This window comes from Aureococcus anophagefferens (genome assembly GCF_000186865.1).
Source record: "Aureococcus anophagefferens unplaced genomic scaffold AURANscaffold_3, whole genome shotgun sequence".
Lineage (NCBI taxonomy): Eukaryota > Pelagophyceae > Pelagomonadales > Pelagomonadaceae > Aureococcus > Aureococcus anophagefferens.
The window spans coordinates 1,932,478-1,950,835 of NW_008705563.1; the positions used below are offsets into that span (position 1 = coordinate 1,932,478).

Here is an 18,358-nt window from a genome sequence, read left to right on the forward strand (position 1 = left end):
TTCGCCGCTTCTCGGCCGAGACGCTTTCGGCAAGTGTCGGGGACCTTGTGGGCGTCGGAGACGGTGTAGATCGCCGTGCAGGAGCTCTATGATGTCGAACCGCCCGGCGGAACACAGCGACGGTGATCGGTCAACGCGAAACGCTGCGTTTGGCGCCGAAATCATTCGTTTTCGGGCTATTTGAGGCCACTTTTGACCAGAACAACCTCTCGCACGCCGATTTCGCAACCCGGGGCGACTCCGACGCCTTCGCCCGCTCGTAACGTATGGTCCACGCCTTCGACGACATCCAGACCGCCGCCAGCGGCCACAGGCGCACCGCGGCTCGCGTTTTCGGTCGAAGCGCTTCGGCGCCCGGCGGACATTCGCGAGGCGCCCAAAAATCGGCGCGCGACCAAAGATGCGTCGCACCATCGACTCGCACCATGATGGCGAGCATCCGGTCGCAAGAGCGCCCGAGAACTCATCGATTCACCGCCGCATGGCTGGACCGCTGGATTACGGCGTTTTGGGGCCCACGCTGTAGACGCACGCGCGCGTCTTTTCTGGAGCCAAAAAGCTGGTTACGGACGGCCCATAGGTCACAGACAACAGCGTAACCCGCGCGGGGGCTCACGGGGGCGCACGCGCGGTGCGCGGGCGCCGGCAATCTCTTGCCACAGCCATGAGGACAAGGGATCCGGGCCGCTTCGCGAGGGGTAACAGGTCTTGCCGTCCCCTCGCGATGTGCCAGCGGTAGGACCCTCTGCAGCGGCTCGCCGACGTCGTTGATCGAGCCCCGTCGCGCCGCCATGTCGTCCCTGTCGTTGTCCGTGGTGCGCGCCCTCGACGAGCACTCGCTCCTGCTGCTCTACGGCGGCGGCGAGGGCTCGGGCACGGCGAGCGTCTACTGCGGCAACGAGTGGACCGTGCGCGCCGTCTTCGGCATGCTGCCGCCCGTGGAGCAGCAGATCGTGTTGCGGCTGGCGACCTGCGGCGCCGGCGGCTGCGCCCTGGGCCTCGCGCGGCGCTGGGTCGCGGCCGACCGCGGCGACGTCTTCGCCGAGGCCGTCGCGACGCTCGAGGCGCTGCGCTGCGTCGAGCTCGGCGGCGCCGCGGGCGCCGGGGCCGAGCGGCGCCTGTGCCTCGCGCCGGCCTTCCTCCGGAACCTGCGGCGCGCGCTCGGCGGCGCGACGGCCGAGCCCTGGCGCGCGCGCGAGCCGCTCAAGGCCGACAAGCGGAAGCCGACGGGTGAGCAGCTCGCGCAGTGGACGGTCTGGCGCTGGACGAACGTGCTGCTCTTCCTCATCGGCACGGATCTCGACGAGTCGGCCGTGCCGCCGCCCTGCGTGCCGCGGTTTTTAGAATCCGCGGGATTGATGGCGGCCGTCGGCGACGGAGGCGACGTCGAGGTCACGGGCCGCGGCGTCGACTTCCTGCTCAAGGAGCGCCACGAGCAGGTCTGGGCCCTCGTCGACGAGTACATCCGCGCCGCGGGCGACGCCAAGGGCGAGGTCGTCGCGCTCGTGCTCACGCTCGCCTACGCGACGCCCGGCGAGGGCTACGCGATCCACGAGCTCTCGGAGGCGCAGAAGGCCGCGCTCGACGTCCTCTTCGCGCTCGGCCTCGTCTACCGGCGCAACGCGAGCTCGTCGCGCTTCTACCCGACGACGCTGGGCGTCGACGTCGCCTTCGGCGCGCGGCGGTCCGCGGGCGGCGCGCGGGCCGGCGGGGACTTCCGGCGGCCCGTCGACGTCATCGTCCAGACGAACTTCCAGGTCCTCGCCTACACGGACGCGGGCGTCAACACGTCGACGCTCGTCCTCGCGACGCTGAACCTCTTCGCGGAGCTCACGACGCGGCTCCCGAATTTGGTCGTCGGCACGATCTCGCGCGACGCGATCAAGCGCTGCGTCGACCGCGGCATCCGCGTGCCCCAGATCGTCAAGTTCCTCCGGGCCCACGCGCACCCGGCCATGAAGGCGTCGGGCGTCCCGCAGAACGTCACGGACCAGATGGCGCTCTGGGCCGGCGAGGGCAACCGCGTCGCGTTCACGGACGGCGTCCTCGTCGCGCTCGACTCCGACGCGCTCTACGACGCGGCCCTCGACGCCGCCCGCGACCTCGACGCCCGCGTCCACTGGAAGAGCGCGCGGAAGCGCTGCCTCTTCGTCGACGCGGACGCGGAGCCGGACCTCCGGCGGCGCCTCGCGGCCGCGGCCGCGCCGAGGAAGCGCAAGGCGCCCGATAATTGACCGGTCTTGGGAGAGCTCGGGTTTACAAGGGGGGGGGGGTTCAAGCACCACAGCCCGCGGGTTCCACAGCCCGCGGGTCTTCAGCACAGCCCGGCGGGTTCGTTCACAGCCCGCGGGGGTCGGTTCACAAGCAGCAGTCATCACAGCCCGGGGGGGGGTCACAAGTGCACAGACTTTTGGGGGGTTCACAGGGGTCGGTTCACAAGCAGCAGTCAGCACAGCCCGGCGGGTCGCCCGCGCGGGTCGTCACAAGCGCGGCCGCCTCCGGCGGCCGCGCGGGGGAAGCCGCGCGTTCAGCGCTTCGTCGCCTTGCGGACGCGGCCGCGCTTCGAGACCGTGACGACGGCCTCGACGGGCTCGGGCTCGGGCTCGGGCGCGGCGCGCTTCTTCGGGGCGGCGCGCTTCTTCGGCGCCGCCTTGGCCTTCGGCGCCGCCTTGGCCTTGGGCTTGGCCGCGGGCTTCTTCGCGGATGCCTTGGCCTTGGACACCGTCTTCTTCGACGACTTCGCCGGCGCCTTCGCCTTCTTGCGCGCGGCGGCGCGCTTCGGCGGCGCGACGTCGTCGTCGGCCTCGTCGTCGTCGAGCGGGACCTCCTCCTCGACGTACGTGGGCGCGGGCTTCTTCTTCGGCGGCGCCTTCTTCACCTTCGGCGGCGCAGGCAGCGCGTCGACGGCCGCGGCGCAGGGCGCGCAGGCCTGCGTGCCCGGCGCGAAGCCCACGGCCGCGCCGTTGGCCGCGCCGCAGTAGCCCTTGGACGCGTCGAGCCACTGGTAGCGCGCGAGGTCCGCGGAGGCCCAGCTGCCGGAGCAGCGGACGTAGCGCATCTGCATCTCGTCGTAGTAGCCGCCGCACTGCCAGCGGCCCGGGCCCGCGGCCTTGGGCTTGCCCTTGCCGCAGACGTCGCAGGGCGCCGGCGCGCCGAACGCCGCGGCGTCGACGACCTTGGCCACGAGCTCGTCCTTCTTGCCCGTCTTGAACTGCTTGTTCGCGCCGAGCACGTCGCCCAGGGCCTTGCCGTTGCACTTGGCGTACTTGCCGTAGGCGACGACCTCCGCCGGGTCGCAGCCGACGGCGTCCGCGATGGCCTCCTCGTCCTCGTTCCAGGCGCCGTGGGCGACGACGGACGCCGCGCCGCGGCCGACGTAGCCGCGGAGCGCCGTCATCTCCTTGAGGCTCTGCGCAAGGTGCACGTCGGGCTTGAGCTCCGCCGCCGTCAGCGGCAGCACGGGCTGCGCGACGGGCGCGCCCGTGCCCGCGGCGGCGGCGAGGTCCGCGTCCGACGCGAGCAGGGCGAGGCCGTTGCCGCCGAAGCCCGCGGAGAAGGAGCTGATCTCCACGGGCTTGACGGCCGCGGCGACGTCGCCGCCCTCGATGCCGAGCTTGAGGTCGTGGAGCGTCATGAGCGTGACGTTCGCCGCGCGCGCCTTGCTCACCTTGGACATGCCCGGCTCCTTGCCGACGATGAGGATGTCCGTCCGGCCGGAGATGGAGCTCGTGACGCGGCCCCCGAAGGACTCGACCATCGCGCGGACGCGGTCCTTGCCGAGGTTGAGGCCCGCGCCGCCGCCGACCTCGGGGAAGACGCCCGTCAGGACGCAGGTCTTGCCTACGAGGAACGACAGGGTTGCTACGAAATGAAAAGCGGTCGTCGGACGCGGGGTCGCGTGCCGGCCAGGCAGTTGGACGCGACGGAGTCTGCGGGCCGCGGCACGACGAAGTGCTGGCGCCCCGCGACGACGACGGCGCCCGCCGCGGCCGCGGCCGGCGCCGGCGGCGCGTTCTCCGCGGCGAAGGCCGCCGCGGCGGCGGCGGCGCCCGCGGGCGCCGCGGGCGGCGGCGCGCGCCGCTTCGTGAGCTTCGCCCAGTGGCCCTTGTCCATGCAGTGGGCCACGAAGGCCGCGCGGTCCTCATCGCTCAGCTCGCCGACGCCGCAGAGGAGCACCTCGTTGAGCCGCAGGAGCGCCGCCTCGACGAGCGCGGGCGTCGTCAGCGGCGACGCCGGGTCGGGCAGGCCCTCCCAGACGCGGCTCGGCACGCGCCAGGCCGCGAGGATGTTCCAGCGGCCGTAGGCCCCGGCCTCCATGTTCATGGAGCCGACGCGGACCGCGCCCTTGGGGATGGGCTCGTGCGTCTTGACGCACGTGGACCGGTCGGACCGGGCCGGTTCGACGCGGTAGAGCGGCACCTCGGCCGCCGCGGCCTCGTAGTAGAAGTCCCAGCTCTTGAAGCCGCCCTCGGCGGCCTCGGCGGCCTCGAAGGCCGTCGCCTCGCGGTCGAAGTCCGCGCGCGTCTCCTTCTTCGCCGCCGTCGCGAAGGAGCCGACCTTCTTCTTGTCGTAGTAGCCGCGCAGCACCTCGAACGCGACGTTGACCTCGCGGAACGCCGCGGCCTAAAGACGGAAGATGACGCGCACAGGAAAAAGGGAGGAAACGCCGCGCCACACGTCGCCGCCCTTTGTCCGGGTGCGCGACGAGGATCTTCTTGTAGTAGGCCTTCTTGACGAGTTTCCATTCTTCGTCGATGTTGCCGCAGGCAACGAATGCGCTGCTGCTGTCGACGTCCATGGACTCGAGGCACTTCGCGATGGTCGCGCCGCGCGGCGCCATGCTGGAGAGCGGCGGTGCGCGCGCGCTCGAGCGGTGTCCTGCGCGCGCTCGTGCGCGCTGTGCTGGCCGGAGGGGTCGGCGGGTGTCACGACGCGAAGGGCGCGCGCGCAGAGCCAGATGGACCGATCTCGATCGACCCGCTCGCGACCCGCCTGTGGACCCCCGGGCGGCCAAGCGCCGCCGGACTCGGAGCGGCTGCGCGCTAGCGCTCGGCCCGGGGCCCAACCGAGGGCCTTGGACTCTTACTTGCCAGGGGCGAACGGGGGCACAGACACGCGGCGGCGCGAGGGCCGGCCGCGGGGGACACAGCGGCTTCGCTCAGCGCTTCGTCGCCTTGCGGACGCGGCCGCGCTTCGAGACCGTGGCGACGGCCTCGGCAGGCTCGGGCTCGGGCGCGGCGCGCTTCGGGGCGCGCTTCGGCGCTTTGGCCGCGGGCTTCTTGGCCGCGGGCGGCTTCGCCTTCGCCTTCGCCTTCGTGACCGTCTTCTTCTTTGCCGGCGCGGCCTTGGCCTTCGCGGGCGCCTTGGCCCTGGCGGGCGCGGCCGGGAGCGCCGCCGGCGCCGTGCCCGCGGCCGCGGCGTAGTCCTGGTCGGACGCGAGCGCGGCGAGGCCGTTGCCGCGGAAGCCCGCGGAGAAGGAGCTGATCTCCATGGGCTTGGCCGCCGCGTCGACGTCGCCGCCCTCGATGCCGAGCCGGAGGTCGTGGATCGACATGAGCGTGACGTTCGCCGCGCGCGCCTTGCTCACCTTGGACATGCCCGGCTCCTTGCCGACGATGAGGATGTCCGTCTTGCCGGACACGGAGCCCGTGACGCGGCCCCCGAAGGACTCGACCATGGCCTTGACGCGGTCCTTGCCGAGGTTGAGGCCCGCGCCGCCGCCGACCTCGGGGAAGACGCCCGTCATGACGCAGGTCTTGCCCGCGAGGCAGTTGGGCGCGACGGAGTCCGCGGGCCGCGGCACGACGAAGTGCTGGCGGCCCGCGACGACGACGGCGCCCGCCGCGGCGGCGGCCGGCGGCGGCGGCGGCGCGGCCGCGGCCGCGGCGGCGGCCGCGCCCGCCGGCGGCGGCGCGCGGCGCTTCGTGAGCTTCGCCCAGGTCGACTTGTCCATGCAGTGCGCCACGAACGCCGCGCGGTCCGCGTCGTTGAGCTCCGACACGCCGCAGATCGTGACCTCGTTCATGCGCGCGAGCGCGGCCTCGAAGGCCGCGGCGTCGCCGTCGGCGGGCAGGCCCTCCCAGACGCGGCTCGGCACGCGCCAGGCCGCGAGGATGTTCCAGCGGCCGTAGGAGCCGCTCTCTTCGTTCATGGAGCCGACGCGGACCGCGCCCTTGGGGATGGGCTCGTGCGTCTTGACGCACTTGGACCGGTCGGACCGCGCGGGCTCGACGCGGTAGGTCGGCACGTCCCAGTTCGATGCCTCGTAGTAGAAGTCCCAGCTCTTGAAGCCGCCCTCGGCGGCCTCGGCGGCCTCGAAGGCCGTCGCCTCGCGGTCGAAGTCCGCGCGCGTGTCCTTCTCGACGGCGAAGGAGTCGACCTTCTTCTTGTCGAAGTAGCCGCGCAGCACCTCGAAGGACGCGTTGACCTCGCGGAAAGTTGCCGCGTCGCCGCCCTTGTCGGGGTGCGCCACGAGGATCTTGCGGTGGTAGGCCTTCTTGATGACTTTGAATTCGTCCTCGATGTTGCCGCAGGCCGCGAAGGCGCTGGCGCTGTCGACGTCGAAGGACGCGAGGCACTTGGCGATGGTCGCGCCGCGGGCGGGCATGGTGGTGCGTTCGGCTGCTCGACCGCGCGGCTGGCGCGAGCTATCTTAAATCTGCGATTGTTTTTGCCACCGGCAAGATGTGCACTTTTCAACATAGCAAGTTGCACTCTCGCGCCGGTCCCAAGGGGAACTCTATTAAGCCTGGGGATGCAACTTAACGATGGACGGCCGCGCGAGCTCTGTCCAAGGGGGACTCTCTTAATCCCCTTGCCGGTCCGCTCAGGCTGCAGGCCTCGCCGCCGCCCGCGTGAGCAGGGATGGCAGCACCCCCACCGTAGCAGCACACACGCGCCAAGAAACAACCACACTTTTACTGCGTACTCCTCGAGTTGTCCTCCGTGGTCGTCTCGTTTCGCTCCTCGTAGTACTGGACCAGCGAGCCGTGGATGCTCTCGACGTCGTCGCCCGTGTGGAACCAGGTGTAGTCGCAGCTCGCCTCCTGCTTGTAGTAGTAGACGTCTCCGTCCTTGAGCACGCCGGCGGCGACCATGGCCTTCTTGACGAGCTTCTCGAACTTCTTGTCGTACTCGTAGGACTCCTTGAGGATCCACGGGATGCCCTTGCGCGTGATCGTCACCGCGGGGCCGCAGAAGTAGAAGCCGAACCACTTCTCGCCCTTGTAGGTCCCGACGGCGAAGACGGAGCTCCAGAAGCGCGAGTACATGTCCGTGTTCGTGCCGTCCCCATCCTCGTTCTTCCACACGCCCTTGTAGTCGTCGAGCTGGTAGTTGCCCGTGTAGTTCCACCAGTAGTTCGTGCCCTCGGACGTGTACATCATCTCCTGGTTCATGACGTGGGCGCCCTTGTCCGGGAGCTCGAACTTCATCTGCGGGCACGAGCCTGGGCAGGAAAAGAGTGCGAAATTCCCAACTTCAAAGGCTCCTATCTCGGTCATGTTCCACTCGTTCCGGTTGATTCTTGGACGAGCGATCATCTCTCGGAGCGCTCTCGAAGCGTGGATCCTTTCTCTCGAACAATCGCGCGGAACCCTCACATTGAAGTGACGTTGAATCACTCTTTTCCTGCTCTGGCACGAGAACCGACGGCGTTGTCGGACCGCGGCACGTTGCCCGCGATGACGTACCAGTCGCCGGCGATGGAGCCCCAGTCGCCCTTCTTGTACTCCTTGGGCACCGTGGGCTCGCCGTTCTTGCACTCGTAGAGCTTCTCGCCCCAGGCGCCGCCGGGCAGGCCCGTATCGAAGTCGTCGTCGACGCCGACGAGCCGGAACTCGAAGTCGTCGCCGCCCTGGCGCGACCAGCCCACGGCGGCGACGCCGAAGACGACGGCGACGGCGACGAGGCTCGCCTTCCAGACGCCGCGGCGCCGCGGGGCCGCGGCGGCCTCCGGCGCGACGCCGCGGCGCCGCGGGGGCGCGGCGGCCTCCGGCGCGATGGGCCCCTTCTTCTCCGGCCTCACGACCAGCGGCGTCTCGGCATCCATGCTGCCCAGGCTGACACCACCAAAAAACTGCTTGTTCAACCCATATCTGTGATGTTGAAGCTCCGTCCCGCGTGGAAGCGTCAATAACGCCCCGGCCCCGGCCCGCGACGGCGAGCCGGCCGGAAAACTCGCGCCTCCGTGCCTTAGGCGGGCGTCGACGCCTTCGCGGCCTCCGCGGCCTTTGCGGCCTCCTGCTCCTTGAGCTGCTCCTTGAGGTAGGGCAGGGACTCGGGGATGTCGTCGGGGAAGTTGAGGAGGCTCGCGGCGGCCGTGCCGAGCTTGGACCAGATCGCGCGGTCGTAGGCGCGCGCGGCGTCCTCGGGCGCGGCGAAGGAGCCGAGGTGGATCGGCTGGCCCGCGATGGAGATCTGGGAGTACCAGGCGTTGATGGAGCCCTGGTAGACGCCGCGGTACTTCTTGAGCGTCGGCGCGTGCTTGGGCCGCTGCTCGCGGTCGCGCTCGAGGAAGCCCGCGCACTCGGCGACGAAGTCCTTGTCGAAGTCGAGCGACTTGAGCGCGACGACGACGTCCTGGGGCGAGATGGTCTGGCGCTTGTTGTCCTTGCAGATCTGCACCGCCGCCGCCGTCAGGTAGAGGCTGAAGAGGCCGCCGGCGCGCGCGATGGCCGCGTGGACGCGGTCGTCCTTGCCCACGCCGTCGAACCACTTGGCCACGGCCTTGGCGATGGCGCCGCGGGGGAGCTCGAACTCGAGGCACGTGTCGTGAGCGAGGGCCTCGGCCGTCGCGTCCATGGCGGTGGGGTGTGCGGCGCGGAGCCGGGGGCGCGCGTCGAATTCCTTACGCGATCAGCACGCGACTCCCATAAGCTCGCGACGCAAAGAGCAGGGTCAATGTTCACCTGCACCAATCTTCATGTTGACCCCTGTCAAAGCGCGCGGTAACGAGCTGTAGAGCGCCCGCAGCGGCGCCTGCGAGTGGTCGTCGCCCCTCGCCACCACCATGGCGGAGGCGGCGCCGGCCAAGGCGGCGCCGGCCAAGGCCGGCGAGAAGGACGGTGCGAAGGCGGACGAGAAGGCGCCGACGAGCGACCTCAAGAAGATGCTGGGCATGTCGGCCTACGAGGTCATCCAGGAGATGCAGAAGGCGAAGCCGCGGGCGTCCGTGAGCCGCATCGTCTACGCCGCGTCCCTCGCCGAGGGCACGAGCCAGGAGGCCTGCGTGAGAGCGCACGGCCAGATCTGGGCCGCGCTGAAAGAAGAAGAAAAAACGTCGGTCTACGAGGGCCACCCGGACATGGAGGCCACGGGCCTGCTCCTCGTCCACGCGACGGCCGTCGTCCACGTCTTCGAGACCAAGTGCCCCAACGCGCTCGAGTTCCTCAAGCGGGCAAAGGAGCTGCCCTTCCTCGACGCGGCGACGACGCGCGTGATCTTCCAGTCCGAGGACTGCCCCGAGCGCTACTTCAAGGACTGGAAGGCCTGCAAGGTCGCGTCGAAGCGCGAGGACTTCGAGGTCGAGGCCGACGCCGACGCCTGCGACCTCGCGTGGGACGTCTACACCGCGCTCCTCAAGATCAACGAGACGATGCTCAAGCGCAACGAGAAGGACGCGATGAAGTCCTGCGCGGACTACGTGCCGAGCCACGAGAAGCTCACGGCCTTCTCCAAGAGCGACAAGTGGTTCTCCCTCGCGGAGTACATCGAGTTCTTCTGCGACCCCGTCTACGTCGAGCTCGAGTCCGAGAAGGCGTGGCCCGTCCAGAAGTTCGAGAAGATCACGGGCTACCTCAACGAGGAGTAAACTGGTCTTACAGCTCGATGTGGTCGCTGAGCACGGCGCCGTTGGGCACGCCCGTGAACCGGTCCCAGCCGAGCCGCGGCCGGAAGTGGACGAAGATGTTGTCGTAGGACGCGCCGTTGAGCGGGACGAGGCGGCCGTGGATGCTCTTGCTGGACTCGTAGAGCACCATCTCGCCGGGCTTCATGACCACCGCGTGCACGTCGCCGCCGTGGTCCCGGATCTGGAGCGGCCAGTCCTCGTCGACGTCCTGGTCCACGTTGAGGATCGCGCTGACCGCGTGCGTCGCGACGACGTCGACGTGCGCCTGGAGCGTCGACCCGTTCGTGTAGCGCCGGATGCCGTAGACGGACGTCGGCACGAGGCCGCCCCACTTGGGGCCGATCCACGCCTCGAGGATGGCCCGGCACGCGTCGTTCACCTGGGTCCGGACCTTGGGCGGCACGGGCAGCGAGTACGTGGGGTGCGCGCCGCAGTTGTTGATGTAGCCGCGGACGCAGCCTTCGCGCGCAGGTCGCCGCGCGCGACCTTGTCGTCGCGCGCGGCGAGGAGCGCCGCGTGGACGTCCCGCGGGATGGGCCGGACGGCGAACCCGACGTCGGTGAACGCGGGCACCGTCGGCGGCTGGTCCCGGTTGATGCGCGCGTTGTTCGCGAAGGTGTCGCGGTCGTGGCCGTTCATCTCCTCGGCCCAGAGGTCCACCGTGAAGCCCAGAGCGTCGACGCGCGACCCGCAGGTGCCGCAGGCCGGCGCGCAGGACTCGTGCATGTAGTTCGGATTCGCGTCGCACTCGCCGAGGCGCGCCCAGTTGGCGCACTCCGCGTGCTCGTCGCGGCAGACGGGCCGCGCGAGCGCGGACGCGGCGATGGCGAACGCGAGGGCCATTCTCTGGTGGCCGCCCGTCATGGCTCGACGTCTACGCGAGCGCGCTCGACGCGTCGTCGATCCAGGTCCTCTACGCGGCCTCGATGGCGCAGCGCGTCGTCGATCCAGGTCCTCTACGGCGGGGCCGAGCGCAGCTACGCATCGGCTGCGACAGGAATTTGCCGCAACAGGTTCTTGATCATCAAGTTGATGCATATGTTAGCTGAAAATAAAACCGCGGGCAGGAAGCGCTGTGCCATCGATCTCCGCGAGCGGCTGCCCCGCGGTGCGGTGCATGCACATGAGGGTCCAGCCGACGACGACGCCGACGCTGCTGCGCATGGAGCAGCAGTTCGGCGGGAACTGGGCGCCGCCGCCCGAGGAGCCCAAGAAGCGGCGGAAGCCGCCGCGCTGCTCCTGGCTCCGCGACCTGCCCTGGCCCGTCCGGGCCGTCGGCGCCGTCATGTTCGTCCTGTTCCTCGTCGACGCGCTCCTGAGCGGCGACGCCGAGTTCGCCGGCGAGCCCATGTCCGTCATGGTCCTCGCGGCGCTGGGCTCCGGCACGTTCTCGCTCGCGCGGAGCCTCCGGCTGAAGGGCCTCGACGTGTCGCACGAGGCGACGGACGGCGTCGACGGCGTCGTGTCCTGGGCCCACGCGCTCCTCTACGTCCGCGGCCGCCACCCGGGCGTCGGCCCCAACGGCACGGACCCGCTCTGCGCGGAGTTCTTCCCCTGGCCCACGTGGCACGTGCAAAGCGTCGCGCCCGTCGAGCGCCTCGTCTGCGGCGACGCCGAGTGGGCGCCCTACCTCGACGCCGAGGACCGCAAGGCGCAGGCCAAGTGCTGGAAGAAGACTTGTGATGATGTCTTAGGGCCCATGCGGGGCTGCGCGGCGCGGGCGCCGGGCCGGCGCGACGACGGCGCGGACGACGACCGGTGCCCGCTGCCCGTCGCGCCGCGGCCCGTGGTCGTCGCGCGGCACCCCCTGCGCACCATCGAGTCGCTCGTCGCGGGCTTCTGCCCCGTGTCCGAGACGACGGGCCGCGCGGCCGCGGCCGCCGGGCCCCACTTCGTGCCCGGGCCCGCGAGGGCCGCGGCCGCGCTCCTCGGGCCCGACGCGCCGCGGCCGCTGGACCTCGACCACCTCGCGACCGTCTCCTGCGCGGAGGCGCTCGCGCGCTACTGGCGGGCCTACTACGCGGCCCTGCTGCCCCTCGTCGACGCCGGCGACGCGTCCCTCGTCGCCCGCGAGGACGCGGACGCGACCTGCGCCGTCGTCGACGCAGCGGCGCAGCCGGACCGGCCGTGGCCCGAGAACCCGCGGCTCGCCGCCGCGAAGCGCGCCTGCGCGGGGAAACGCTTCGCGTCGCTCCGCGTGCTCCTGCCCTTCCTCCGCCAGGAGCTCAAGGACTTTTTGCGCGACGGCTGGAACAACGACTACGACAACCACCTCAACGGGCCGAAGAAGGCGACGGGCCTCCGGGGCCTCGGGCGGACCCGCCACGACGCGCCGCCCCACGTCGACCTGTCCTGGGCCGACCTCCGGGCCTGGGACCCGGCGCTCGCCGCCGACATCGCGGCCATCGCGCGCCGCTTCGGCTACGACGACGCGCCGTAACAGGCGTTTGGTTGAAGTGCTCGTTGCAGTGCTCTCTCAACCCAGCGGGAGAGCGCATGGCCATCGCCTCGACGCCGGCGACCGGTGCTCGCTGAGGCTGGGGTCGTCGACCGCGACGAAAGCTGCTGGGGTCGTCGCTCGCACAGCACGAGAAAAAAGACCATGGCATCCTGGACGACGCGGGACGCCGAGGCGTCGCGGCAGAAGGTCGCGGCGGGGACCGCGTTGACGGCGGACCCCGACGCGGACCGCTGGGCCATGATCCGGGCCTTCGCCGTGACGCTGGCGGACTTTTGGGCGGCGCACAAGTACGACTTCAGCAAGTTCTGGATCGAGCTCGACGCCGACGCGCGCCGCAACCTGCTGCTCACGGTGTCGCCCGCGATGCCCAAGTCCGTCGACGACCCGCGCTCGACCGCGGGCGAGGCCGTGCCCATCGCGCCCCTCGTGCCCGAGCTGAACCTCGCGGACCTCACGGTGTCCGCGAGGGCCATGCTCGCGCTCTTCGGCCAGCGCGCGCTCGGAGTCGACGCGCTCTGGGACCTGCAGACCGCGGACATCGTGTACGCGCAAAAGGTCATGGACCTCCCCGCGGCGACGCAGTTCCTCGCGCGCGACGCGCGGCGCCGCGCCGAGGGCGAGTGGCTGCCCGTGGACTCCGGCGCGGGGCCGCCGGACCCGAACCTCCAGCTCTTCGACGCGCACTTCGTCCGGGGCATGCTCGAGCGCGAGATGTTCCTCTGCTCGACGCTCGCGTCCGTCGCCGACGAGTACCGCACGGAGGTCCTCAAGGACACGGACGTCTGCGTCGCGTCCGCGCCGGCCTGGGCGCCGCCGAAGCTCCGCACGGCCGAGGCCGCGGACCTCGCCGACGCCTGGGACGCGTACCAGCGCGCCGCGGGGCTCAAGGGCGCGGACGCCGTCGAAAGCCCGGACGCGCCCGTCGACTCGCCGCCGCCGTCGCCGACGAAGGCCAAGCGGAAGAAGAAGAAGAAGAAGAAGGGGGCGAAGGCGAGTAGTTAGCTTCCTTAGTCGCCATCCCACTCGCCGTCGCTGTCGTCGTCGGAGGCGCGGCGCTTCTTCGCGGCCTTTTTCGGCTTCGCGGCGGCGGCCTTCGGCGCCGACTTGGGCTTCTTCGCCTTGGGGCCCTGCGTCGCCGCGGGCTTCGCGGGCTTGCGCTTCGGCGGCGCCGCGCGCGGGGGCGGCGGCGCGTCGAGGATCACGACGTCGTCGTCGTCGTCGTCCATCGGCGCGGGCGCGGGCGGCGCGGCCGGCGGCGGCGGCGGCGGCGCGGCGCGCGCGGGCGCCGCGGCGCCGCGCGGCCGCACGCCCGCGTCAATGCAGGCGAGCGCGAGCTTGCGCTCGCAGGCCTCGCGGTCCAGCACCCAGGTCGCCGTCCAGAGGCGCACGAAGACCCAGTTGCTCCGCTCGAGCACGCGCTGCTCCTTGACGGCCGCGAGGTGGTCGTCGAGCGACCCCGCGCCGTCGACGCAGACGCAGATGCGCCGGTCCTCGCCGAGGGCGTCCTCGAGGACGGCCGTCGACGCCGCGATGCTGCAGTGGTCGTCGCAGCGGTAGCCCGACGCCTCGAGGAAGCGGAGGACGGCGCCGGGCGCGTCGTCGCGCGCCGCGTCCGACGGCGACCGCCGCGGCGCGGCGCGCGGCGGCCGCGCCGCCGCCGCCCGCTGGAAGAAGGCGAGCGTGCGGTGCTTGAGGTCGTCGGCGTTGGGCACGTCCTTGAGCTCGAGGCTCCGGAAGAGGACGACGCGGTCGCGCGCGCGGCTCAGCGCGACGTTGAACCGCTGCTCGTAGAGCCTTCCCACCTGCGCCGGCGCCTCCTTCGGCGAGGCGACGAGGCTCAGGAGCACGACGTCGCGCTCGTCGCCCTGGAGCGACGCCGGGTCGCCGACGACGACGTCGTGGCGCGCGAGCTGCGCGGCCGTGAGCGCCTCGAGCGCGCGCCTCCGGATGGACCGCGCCTGCTCGACGCCGAGCAGCGAGATGACGCAGACCGACGCGCCGCGCGTCGCGAGCTCGCCGCCGGGCGCCAGCTGGGCCGCGAGGTAGGCGACGACGGCCGCCGCCTCGGCCTCGTTCGTCTTGCCCTTCTTTTTCCCGCCCGGCACTTTGACGTCGACGAGCGCGGGCGTGAGCCGCTGGGACCGCGGCGGGAGGCGCCGCGGCAGGAGCCGGTCGTGGTAGAACTGGGCGTTGGAGAAGGCGATGCACTGGGGCACGCAGCGAAAGTGGTGCGACAGCGCGCAGCGCGCGTCGGCGAAACACGTCTGCGCCAAATCGAAGACGGACCGCCCCGGGAGCACCTGCTCGACGAAGGGGTGGCCCGACGCCAGCAGGCTCCGCTTCAGGTCGCGCACGGCGGCCTCCGACACGAAGGCCGACGTCGGCGACACCTGCTTCTGGTCGCCGACGACGAGCACGCGCGCGCCGCGGAGCAGCGCGGGCAGCGCGGCGACGTCGGACTGGGACGCCTCGTCCAACACCACGAGGTCGAAGGACGCCAACGTCGCCGGCAGGCACGACGAGACGCGGTACGTGGGCATGATCCAGCAGGGCACCGCGTCCGAGCAGTCGGCCATCGCGCTCGCGAGATCCTCGCGGTGCCGCGCGGCGCGCACGCTCTCCTTGGACCCGCCGGCCGTCGCGCCCGCGGCGGCCACGGCGGACACGAGGCGCACGAGGGCCGCGCAGGTCTCCGGCGCCATCGCGCCCCGGAGCGCGTGCCGCGCGACCGCGGCGACGAGCGACCGGACCGCGTCGTCGCGCCGCGCGAGGAGGCGCCGCCCGGCGCCCGCGCGGCCCGCGTCGAGGACGCCGTCGCGCTCCAGGGCGCGACCGAGGGCCTTGCGCACGGCCGCGGCGGCCCAGGAAACGCGCGCGTCGCGCGGCGCGACGGCGTCGACGTCCGGCCCGAGGCGGTGGTCCACGACGCGCTTCGCCCAGGCCGGCGCGATGCGCGCGAGCTTCGCCCTGGCCAAGGCGCGCAGCTTGTCGACGTCGCCGAGCGCCGCGCGCGCCTCCCGGAGCGCCGCGCGCGCGCGCCGCCACTCCCGGACGCCGTCGTCGACGGACGTCTCCAAACCGCCGAGCGCCGCCGTCGCGTTTCGCAGGGCGTCGACGGGCGACGGGTCGTCGTCGCCGGCCCGCGGCGCCTCGCCGAGCTCCGCCAGAAGCGCCGCCTGGAGCTCCGCGGCGTCGCGCGCGTCCGCGGACGTCGCGGGCTTGAGCGCGCGCCGCAGGAGCCGCAGCTCGCCGTCGAGCGCCGCGGCGCCCCGCGCCGCCGCGTCGGCCAGGTCCGCCCCGAAGGGCGACGCGCAGGCGCGCCGCGCGCCGCTCGACAGGCCGCCGACGGCGCCGAAGGCCCGCGCGAGCTCGCGGAGCGGTTTCGCGAGGTCGTCGCGCGCGCGCGCGGCCAGCAGCGCGTCGTCGCCCCCGTCGGCCGGCGCCGGCACGGCCGCGCCGGGCGTCGGCGGCGCGCCCTCGCCCCGCCGCGCGTAGCCGTCGAGCCGCGCGAGCGCCTCGCGGAACCGCTCCGCGCAGCCCCGGAGCACGAGCCGCGCGAGCACGAGCTCCCACTCGTTGGGCGTCTTGGGCCGCCGCCCAAAGACGGTGATCTCGTCGAGCTCCGCGGCGAGCGTCGCCGTCGGCCGCGCGCGGACCAGACCCGCGAGGAACGGCCGCCGGTCGGGCCTCAGCGCGCGCCACCGGACCTCCTCGAAGAAGTCGTTGGCGCCGACGACGGCCGCCGCGACGGCCGCGTCGTCGTCGTCGTCCGCCGGCGCGGCGAGCGGCGCGTCGAGCTTCGCCGCCGAGACCATGCGCAGCAGCACCGGCGGCACCTCGGTCTCCGCCGCGGCCGCGCGGCCCGCGCGCGCCGCGAGCTGGCCCGCGAGCCAGGCCGCCGCGCAGACGTCCGCCGCCGCGCGGTCGTCGTCGGCGCGGCGCAGGAGCCGGAGCAGCCACCGCCGGCCGTCGAGGGCCTCGAGCGCCTCGACTTGCTTCCGCGCCGCCGCGAGCGCGTCGGCCAACGCCGCGGCTTCCGCCGCGTCGACGACGCGCGGCAGGTCGCCGCGGCGCACGAGGGCCGCGACGTCGTTGCGCTCCCGGAGCCGCTGCGCCGCGTCGCGGGCGGCGCCGACGTCGAGGCGCTCCGCGAGGGGCGCGCGCGCGGAGCGGGCGACGAGCTGCGGCTCCCAGCGGAGCGCCGCGGCCGCGGCCGCCCGCAGCTCCCGGAGCTCGTCGAGGAGCCGCTGGTCCGGCGGCGGCCGCCGCGGGTCGACGTCGACGTCCGCGAGGAAGGGCGCCTCGCCGACGCGCGCGACGGCCTCGGCCGCGTGGCGCGCGGACGAGCCATCGCTGAGGCCGAGGAGCCGGAGGTGGTCCGCGTGGCAGCCGAGGTCCGCCGCCAGGTCGGAGCGGCCGAAGTACTTGCGCGCGCGCGCGGCGTCCTCGGCGTCGAAGGCGTCGAGCTCCGCCCGGGCCGCGTCGTGGCGCTGCCGCGCGCGGTCCGCGGCCGCTCGGAGCTCGCGCTCGGGCGCCTGGGCAGGAAACAAAAATATTCAACACGACTTCAATGTGCATCTTTTCGAGAAATTTCGACATAGTTTTTTCACTCATTGAAGAGAACTCACCGAGAGAAAACAATCCGTCCAAAAATCAGCCGAAACGACTTCGATTTGACCGAGATAGAGAGGTTTGAAGCTTTTTCTGGACGGGGCGTTCCACTGGTTGTTTCCGGCGCAGTCGGGCGCCGCGGCGACGGTGTCCGCGAGGTACTCGACGGCGGCCTCGAGGCGCCGGAAGGACCCGCCGTCGCCGGAGCCCAGGGACACGCAGAGCTCGCGGATGCCGTCGGGCAGCTTCTTGCGCAGCACCTCCGTCGCCGGCTCGCCCTTGGACGTGACGAGCACGCGCCGGCCGAGCGCGAGGTAGTGGCAGATGACGTTGGCGATGGTCTGGGACTTGCCCGTGCCCGGCGGCCCGACGAGGACGGCGCAGCCCTTGGCCTCGAGCGTCGCGACGACGGACGCCTGCGCGTCGTTGCTCGGCAGGCCGAAGTAGACGGGCGCGGCGGCCGCCGCCGCGGGCCCGCGCCACCATTTCGCGGCGGCCCGCCAGAGGCCCGCGACGCCCGCCGGCGCCGGCGCCGGCGGGGCCGAGAAGTCGCCCGCGAGGCGCCGGAGCGCGGCGGGCAGCGGCGCTGTCCGCCGCCGGAGCGCCGCGGAGAGCGCCTCCGCGTCGCGCGCGCCCGCGCGGTCCGCGCCCGACTCGCGGCAGAAGAGCACGGCGCAGTTGTGCACCGTCGGCCGGTCCGGCGCCGGCGCTGCGGCGGGCTTCGAGGGCACGGGCGCCGCGTGCGGCCCGTCGACCAGGACGCCGTCGGGGCCCAACAGGTGCGCGGCGCGGTGCAGCAGCGGCCGCCACGCGTCCCGGTCGAAGGGCGACGGCGCCTCGCGCCGCCGGCCCAGCAGCCCGTAGTCGCGCCCGCAGGTCTCGAGCTCCGGGACGATCTGGCCGGCGCCCGCGACGCCCGGCATGGGCCAGAGCGCCGCGCCGACGCCCGCGAAGCGCCGCACGAGGAAGCTCCCGTCGGCCGCGAGCTCGAGGGACGCCGGCACGAGCACGAGCGGGTGCTCGACGCCCGCCGCCGGCCAGCGCAGCAGGCCCACGCCCAGCGTGAGCGCCGCGCCGCGGCCCTCGCGGAGCGCCTCCTGCCGAGCGCCGAAGAGCTCCGCGTACAGCGACCGCGCCGCGGCCCCGCGCTTGCCGGCGGCGGACTGCCTCGACGCGCCCGTCGCCTCCGGCCGCCGCACGCGCAGCCACGCGCCGCACGGGCCCTCGAACTCGACGGCCCCGGCGCCGGCGACGTCGCGGAGCAGGGCCTCGTGGACGACGATCGGCGCCGACGCGAGGTCCTTGCAGGGCTCGCTCTCGGACGGGGCGCTCATGTCCTTGACGTAGCCCAGTAGGCCGAGCAGGCGCTCCTTGGCCTCGGCGTCGGCCATGGTTCGCTGCCCTCTCGCTCTACGCGCGCGGCATGCTCCCCGATG

General features: G+C 72.6%; 2 protein-coding genes across 2 annotated transcripts; one reads left to right on the forward strand and one right to left on the reverse strand.

Annotated features, from left to right (window-relative positions):
• Positions 1-1,358: 1,358 nt before the first annotated feature.
• On the forward strand, positions 1,359-2,248 carry AURANDRAFT_52511 (hypothetical protein; the record flags this gene model as incomplete). The annotated part of the gene is made up of 1 exon (XM_009035505.1): positions 1,359-2,248. One exon carries the CDS (start codon positions 1,359-1,361, stop codon positions 2,232-2,234), a length of 876 nt encoding a protein of 291 aa, XP_009033753.1.
• Positions 2,249-6,917: 4,669 nt separating this feature from the next.
• On the reverse strand, positions 6,918-18,313 carry AURANDRAFT_70898 (hypothetical protein; the record flags this gene model as incomplete). Its single annotated transcript, XM_009035686.1, has 7 exons — positions 6,918-7,447; positions 7,648-8,096; positions 8,210-8,784; positions 9,846-10,241; positions 10,337-10,724; positions 13,335-16,846; positions 17,069-18,313. The coding sequence occupies 7 exons, from the start codon at positions 18,311-18,313 to the stop codon at positions 6,918-6,920; spliced, it is 7,095 nt and encodes a 2,364-aa protein (XP_009033934.1).
• Between the last annotated feature and the right edge of the window lie 45 nt (positions 18,314-18,358).